Genomic DNA, 8,364 nt, shown 5'->3' with positions numbered 1-8,364 from the left:
GTCCTATACTTGCTTGAATTCAGCAGAAACTTTCCATCAGTAGAGATGACTAGTCCATTTTGCTATTGAAGTTGTTCTTAGTATACCAATCTGGATATTGTGGGTGTGTCTATGATAGCAGGAGCAGCAGGTGTGCCTCAGGGTTTCGAAGAAGGGCTTAGACAGTCCTTTCCCAGCTCTTAAGGATAACTGAATATTCTTCTCCTTCCACAGTCATTACCTATCCCATCCCCCAAGAGTTTCTCTCATTCTTTGTAATTACAACTCCCTCCTACCACATTTAGATGTTTAACATATGTCTTCGTCCAATAACCAAAAAGTTAGAACACCACCCTAGACAGATGCTCAGACAAAGGGGCTTCCAAACCTCCCGGAAATGTAGTTGAGGTGCTAGCAATAGCCAAGCTGACCCAGCTCAGTTTAACAGAACCCCTATAGCACACTGGCAGTGCGCCCGCTGATCAGGCCTTTTTCCCTGGGCCTTTGCCTTTCTGCGGGGCGCCCCGCCCAGGCCCGCCAGCTGCTAGGCGGGCGTTTGGTACCCTAAGACCCGCCTCTACCCCGCCCCAATGCACGCCTCCCTGGATCAGGCCCCGCCCCGCCCTCCACTACGTGTCGTCTTTTCCTGCCATCAGTGGGCTAGTCAGCAACAGCTAGCTGGGCACAGCGTCGGTCCAGGCGGCATCGGGCCTCGGGTTACGGTCGCTCTCTTCAAGGCAGCGCCTGGAGATCACCGCCGCCCGCGGTTTGCCTCCTACCAACGAAGCAGTCCCCGCCAGCGCCTGGCGTTCCTCCCGGCGGGCGTGTCTGGGTCTCCATCGCGGAGACTCGGCCCTGAGGAGACTCGGCACCTAGGAGAGCAGCGGAGACTGTGGTGCTGAGAAAAACCACACGCTTTAGAGAACCTCCCCGCCCCCGAAATGTAGGGCCGCTGAGGAGAACAAGCCTGGCGGCTGCCTGTGCTCTCCCGGGCCTCACACGGGCGGAGGCTTGTCGAGCTCTTGATGTCCGTAGGCCCGCCTCCAAAGAAACCTCAATTGCTTGAGCTGCCACCCTTCGCCTGTGTTGGGGCCCAGCTCTGCTTGAAGATCCTGTTGCAGGCGGCCTGAGGTAAGCCAACTTGGTCATTTAGAAGTCTCTAGTCCCCACATTGCAGGCACAGGTCAGGCAGTAGGTACTGGAGCAAAAGGATGTTGCGTTCTGAAGAAAGGACTTAAAATATGCAACAGGCGGGTCAAATCAGGAACTACTAGACGTGTTTATTTCCTGAAGAAAGGAGACTTGTCTAAGATAGAAACTTAGTGAGTTTCTTCCAAATCCAAGATGGGCAAAAGAGAGGCCTGCTCCTTAAACCCGGGGATGAGCGCCCTCTGGCGGCTTATGGGGAGGATGTTAACAGCTATAGGTGAGCAATTGAGTCAACAGTGCCCTTTCTCTACCTTCTGCACTGTCATTTATGAGTTGTCCAAAGAAAACTTTGTCATATGAAGTTACTTTTCGTTTCTTAAAATCTAAACTTTGGACCATAATTTAAAAGAGTCGTTTTGACTTACTTTTCCTAATCAAAATAGCAAGAATATTTTATTCACCTCTATGATGATGACTTGTGAATAGAAACATGTTTAAATAGCTAAAACAAACAAAATGAAATATGAAATATGTCTTGTGTTTCATCTCTGCTAATATTAATTGGGATCCACATGTGTATGAAAATATAAGGAAAAAACACTAGAAAAAAGTTAGATTGAAAATAATGCTACTGTGATTCTCACATTTCTATCAAATGACTAAACTATATAAATCATCAATTTATCTCCACTTCCCAGTCTTAGAAAATTGCTTTGTTTTGTTTTTCTCCCAGAGAGGAGTGACACGAAAAAAGAACAAAAGACAGACTTCAGTGTTGTGAAAGTGGATTTTTTTTACCCACTTGGTGGATGTGTTCATGATTGGAAGAACATCTAGACATTGAAGAGATTAGACTCTTTTAGAGGTACAGATAAACAAACTTGATATAAGAATATTTGGAAATGCTTTAAAAAGACGTTTGAAATGAAGGCAGAAAGTTCAATGTCCTTTGACAACCATGTAGGAATTTCTACACTTGTTCAGAATATTTTCTTTTCCAAAATGGAAGAAGAAACAATTGACAAACCATTGTGCTTCAGACTCTGAGAAAAAAACATAATGAAATCTGCTCACTCTGTGAAGGACAATACTTTATCATCTTTTGGGGGACAGACAGAAATGTACCATATGTGTGTGGTAAGTTAATCAGGAAGGATGCTTTCTTGTGCTCGAAATGACTTCATTTGAATTTTGGAATTTTTTAAATTTTCTCTTTTTCACATGTTAGTTAGATTTATATACAGAGAATAAATGCTGGATTCCTTGTATTTTCTGACTACAACACTGATTTTTGTGCATTATGGAGACACTGGAGGCATTAATATTCCTTGAAATATTTTATTGGAAGCAAATGTGTGCCAAGCACACAAACATGCTATATAATTTCCTCTTTACAACAACTTTCCTTGCTTTGAATGAGCTGAATGTCACCTGGATTTCACAGCCTATGAAGTATATAGTCTGTTTTTTTGCTACACCTTTAATATATAATTTATAGTAACCAGATGGGAAACACATTAAACACTGTGCTTAACATATATGCCTAAGTAAAAGATCTTCCCCATGGATCATGGCGTTAATGTTTACAGGACATTTATTATTTTTAACATTGATGATGTGTAGTTTTACTACTTGTGAAGAATCTGTGAGCAATTATTCTGAATGGGCAGTTTTCACTGATGATGTACAATGGTTTAAGACACAGAAAATACAAGATTTCAAACTCAACCAAAAACTTTATCCAAATTTATACTTTGATGCCGGAGATATACAAACAATGAAACAACAGTCTCGTACAAGCCATTTGCATATTTTTAGAGCTATCAAAAGTGCAGTGACAATTATGCTGTCCAACCCATCATACTACCTACCTCCACCCAAGCATGCTGAGTTTGCTGCCAAGTGGAACGAAATATATGGTAATAACCTTCCTCCTTTAGCATTGTATTGTTTATTATGCCCAGAAGACAAGGTTGCCTTTGAATTTGTCATGGAATATATGGACAGGATGGTTAGCTACAAAGACTGGCTAGTTCAGAATGCACCAGGGGATGAGGTTCCACTTGGCCATTCTTTAACAGGTTTTGCTACTGCCTTTGACTTTTTATATAATCTATTAGGTAAGCAGCGGAAACAAAAATACCTTGAAAAAATTTGGATTGTTACTGAGGAAATGTATGAATATTCCAAGATTCGCTCATGGGGCAAACAACTTCTTCATAATCACCAAGCTACAAATATGATCGCATTACTCATAGGGGCCTTGGTTACTGGAGTAGATAAAGGATCTAAAGCAAACATATGGAAACGGGTTGCTGTTGATGAGATGGAAAAAACTATGTTTATCTTGAACCATATTGTAGACGGCTCTTTGGATGAAGGTGTTGCCTATGGCAGCTATACCTCCAAATCAGTTACACAGTATGTTTTCTTGGCACAGCGCCATTTTAACATCAGTAACTTTGATAATAACTGGCTAAAAATGCACTTTTGGTTTTATTATGCTACACTTTTGCCAGGCTATCAAAGAACTGTAGGCATAGCAGATTCTAATTATAATTGGTTTTACGGTCCAGAAAGCCAGTTAATTTTTTTGGATAAGTTCATTTTACGGAATGGAGCTGGAAATTGGTTAGCTCAGCAAATTAGAAAGCATCGACCTAAGGATGGACCAATGGTTCCTTCCACTGCTCAGCGGTGGAGTACTCTTCATACTGAATACATCTGGTATGATCCAACGCTCCCCCCACAGCCTCCTGTTGATTTTGGCACTGCAAAAATGCACACATTTCCTAACTGGGGTGTTGTGACTTATGGGGGTGGCTTACCAAACACACAGACCAATACCTTTGTGTCTTTTAAATCTGGGAAACTGGGAGGACGAGCTGTATATGACATAGTTCACTTTCAGCCATATTCCTGGATTGATGGATGGAAAAGCTTTAACCCAGGACATGAACATCCAGATCAAAATTCATTTACTTTTGCCCCTAATGGACAAGTATTTGTTTCTGAGGCTCTTTATGGACCAAAGTTGAGCCACCTTAACAATGTATTGGTGTTCGCCCCATCACCATCAAGCCAATGTAATCAGCCCTGGGAAGGTCAACTGGGAGAATGTGCACAATGGCTCAAGTGGACTGGTGAAGAGGTTGGTGATGCAGCTGGGGAAGTTATTGCTGCTGCTCAACATGGAGAAAGGATGTTTGTGAGTGGGGAAGCAGTGTCTGCTTATTCTTCTGCAATGAGACTGAAAAGTGTCTATCGTGCTTTAATTCTTTTAAATTCGCAAACTCTGCTTGTTGTGGATCATATTGAAAGGCAAGAGACTTCCCCAATAAATTCTGTCAGTGCCTTCTTTCATAATTTGGATATTGATTTTAAATACATCCCATACAGGTTTATGAATCGGTATAATGGTGCCATGATGGATGTGTGGGATGCACACTATAAAATGTTTTGGTTTGATCACCATGGCAACAGTCCTGTGGCCAGTATACAAGAAGCAGAACAGGCTGCAGAATTTAAGAAACGGTGGACTCAGTTCGTTAATGTTACATTTCATATGGAATCCACAATCACACGAATTGCTTATGTATTTTATGGTCCATATGTCAATGTTTCCAGCTGCAGATTTATTGATAGTTCCAGTTCTGGACTTCAGATTTCTTTATATGTCAATAGTACTGAACATAGTGTTTCTGTTGTAACTGACTACCAAAACCTGAAAAGCAGATTCAGATACCTGGGATTTGGTGGTTTTGCCAGTGTGGCTAATCAAGGACAAATAACTCGATTTGGTTTGGGTACTCAAGCAATATTAAACCCTGTAAGACATGAAAGAGTTATTAATTTCCCCTTCGGGTTTAAATTTAATATAGCAGTTGGATTCATTTTGTGTATTAGTTTGGTTATTTTAACTTTTCAGTGGCGGTTTTACCTTTCCTTTAGAAAGCTAATGCGCTGTGTATTAATACTTGTTATTGCCTTGTGGTTAATTGAGCTTCTGGATGTATGGAGCACTTGCACTCAGCCCATCTGTGCAAAGTGGACAAGGACAGAAGCTAAGGCAAATGAGAAGGTCATTATTTCCGAAGGGCATCATGTGGATCTTCCTAATGTTGTTATTACCTCACTCCCTGGTTCAGGAGCTGAAATTCTCAAACAGCTTTTTTTCAATAGTAGTGATTTTCTCTACATTAGAATTCCTACGACCTACATGGATATCCCTGAAACTGAATTTGAAATTGACTCATTTGTAGATGCTTGTGAATGGAAAGTATCAGATATCCACAGTGGGCAATTTCATCTTCTTCGAGGGTGGCTGCAGTCTTTGGTCCAGGATACAAAACTTCATTTACAAAACATCCATCTACATGAAACCAGTAGGAATAAACTGGTCCAATATTTTACAACTAATAAGGACAAAAAACGGAAATTGAAAAGAAGGGAGTCTTTGCCAGATCAAAGAAGTAGAATAAAAGGATCATTTGATATTGATGCTGAATATATTAGGGCTTTAAGAAGACACCTAGTTTATTACCCAAGTGCACGTCCTGTGCTCAGCTTAAGTAGTGGTAGCTGGACATTGAAGCTTCATTTTTTTCAAGAAGTTTTAGGAACTTCAATGCGGGCATTGTACATAGTAAGAGACCCCCGAGCTTGGGTCTATTCAATGCTATATGGTAGTAAACCAAGTCTTTATTCTTTGAAGAATGTGCCAGACCACTTAGCAAAATTGTTTAAAATAGAGGAAGGTAAAAGCAAGTGTAACTCGAATTCTGGCTATGCTTTTGAATATGAATCACTGAAGAAAGAATTAGAAATACCCCAATTAAATGCTGTCTCATTATTATCTCATTTGTGGGTAGCAAACACTGCAGCAGCCTTGAGAATAAATACGGATTTGCTGCCTACCAATTACCATCTGGTCAAGTTTGAAGATATTGTTCATTTTCCTCAGAAGACTACTGAAAGGATTTTTGCTTTTCTTGGCATTCCTTTGTCTCCCGCTAGTTTAAACCAAATACTATTTGCCACTTCCACAAACCTTTTTTATCTTCCATATGAGAGGGAAATATCACCATCTAATACTAATATTTGGAAAACAAATTTGCCTAGAAATGAAATAAAGCTAATTGAAAACATTTGCTGGACACTGATGGATCGTCTAGGATATCCAAAGTTTATGGACTAAATGCTGCAGGTCAGCAAAATTTGCACTAATATGTCCCAACCTACTTTGTGGATATGAACTATAAAACTGTTTATTCTTGTACATGTATGTATGTGTGTAGAGAGAATGTGTGTTTTCAGTCTGTTATTTCACAGAGATATTTTCAAAATAGGCACTATAGTTGGCCTAGCAGGATTTATTTTTATGTTACCACTTTTTTGCCTTTGTTTCTGAATTTTTTTCTGCTAAAATGTTTCTGCTACAGAGGTATATATTCTGGGGGTCTGAAAATATGGGAAGATTTTAATGAACTTTAACTCACCTTTCGAAACTAGTTATCTATCTTGGGACCTCAAACACTGCAAAAGGCCTTGCAATTGCTGCTCTATCCAGTCATCTCTTGCTCATAAGATGGACTACAAAACTTTATGTTTTGAAAAGATCTAATGTTTACCTTGCACACAAAAAAGAAATAAAAAGAAGGAAAAATCCTTTATTTTGTATAGTGTTCATTGAAATCACTGGTGGGGGAGGAATGAGAAAAGTTCCTATAAGATTCTTTAGAAAATATAGATGATTAAGGTTTCTTTGTTTTCTTCCTTCCTTCCTTCCTGTTTTCCTTTCTTTTTTATTTAAGAAATAAGACTGTGAACAGTGGATACTGAAATTTGGTGGGTTATTTTGGAAGTGGTCCTCTCACTTGCCGCCCTTAAGCTACAGCTGTTTGCTGTCCCACTGCCCTCATCCTATCTAGCCTGTCACTGTCAACAAAAAGTCAGTAGTTATTACCTACATCATTCCTTCTCCCAATGATGTATTTTGTGTTAAAGACTGACACAGATTTATAATCACATTTAGTTGTGTGGCATTACTACAATATGACTCAAAGCAAAAGCAGACTGCTGCCTGTGGTAGTGGTTTTTATTTTCTTATTTTTTTATTTTTTTATTTTTATTTTTTGAGGGTTGGGGGGAGGTAGGGTGATAGTGACTGGAAACAGAATTAAAGAGCTTTCCTGTTTCATCATGTATCCCATTGAGTGAACAGGCTGCTAATGGCTGCAAAAGTTGAAGGAAATTGAGAGATGATGTCAGAAGCATCTGTTCTCTTTACCATCTGCATCTTATTATAAATTAGTCAACATAAATTGTGGTTCATTTTACTTGGTAGATTCTGAAATCAGAAAGGCCCTGCTATTATAAGCCAATGGAGTAATTACAATATGTTTGTGGAACATTAACAGGCTGCATTACGATTTCATGGTAATTTATGCAGATTGCAGTCTTCTTCCTGATGTTTCAAAGTATAGTTTCCTTAACCTCTCTAACATTTGGAGTCTGTCATACTGACCTAGATAATAGAGGTTGTGTCTCTGTAGTTTGTTATTTTGCCTAACTGTATCATCCAGAGTGATAAAGCTGAGGACTTGTTACATTCCAGCAGAGTCTCCTTTAGCTGTCATTTCTTTTTTTTTCCATGATGGTATAGTAAAGAGCACTCAATGTCCCCTATATCTGTGCTTACCATATAGGACACGTAATTTTGCTTTCATGTTAAAATGAATAAAAATTAATATAGACCGAAAACACAAATCTACATTTTTAGTTTCAAGGAACATTATAACAGATTTGAAAACGTGTGTAATTGGTACCTGGATGATAACACTATTTCAATTATTAGTCAGAGTCGCACTGTTCGTTTTCAATTCCCAGAATATGATCTTAAGTCAGATCAAATAGAAAAGTGCTGGGGTGAAAGAGCAGTATTTGATACTAAGGTAATAATTATAAATGGGTAGGTATAGGTACAGAGAGGACAGTAAAGCTACTTCTGTCTTTCTTTGAAAATTGTACAGAACTGTATCTATGGGTTAAAGATGGTTAATGGGTTATGTGGAGGAAAAAAGAAAGAAGAGATGTAGAAAATAAAGTGCAATTTTGAGATGGGATATAGAAATGTTTTACTGATATATCACAGTGTATCCTAGCTTCAGCTTCACAGATCAATACAGAGCTAAACTTTCTCATTCCAGAGTAAAAGTGAGACATGATCCCTTTTCT

The 8,364-nt window shown here is 39.3% G+C and overlaps 1 protein-coding gene across 1 annotated transcript; it reads left to right on the top strand.

Moving 5' to 3' along the window:
* Window positions 1-617: 617 nt before the first annotated feature.
* On the top strand, window positions 618-6,793 carry Dsel (dermatan sulfate epimerase-like). The gene is given in 2 exon segments (NM_001429578.1): window positions 618-1,110; window positions 1,862-6,793. A coding segment is annotated over 1 exon segment (3,627 nt). The 5' UTR covers window positions 618-1,110; window positions 1,862-2,698; the 3' UTR covers window positions 6,326-6,793.
* Window positions 6,794-8,364: the final 1,571 nt, after the last annotated feature.

This window comes from Rattus norvegicus, chromosome 13 (assembly GCF_021556685.1).
Source record: "Rattus norvegicus strain SHRSP/BbbUtx chromosome 13, alternate assembly SHRSP_T2T, whole genome shotgun sequence".
Classification (NCBI taxonomy): Eukaryota; Metazoa; Chordata; class Mammalia; order Rodentia; family Muridae; genus Rattus; species Rattus norvegicus.
Note: the sequence above shows the minus strand (reverse complement) of the source record. Positions and strands in the feature narration are given on the sequence as shown.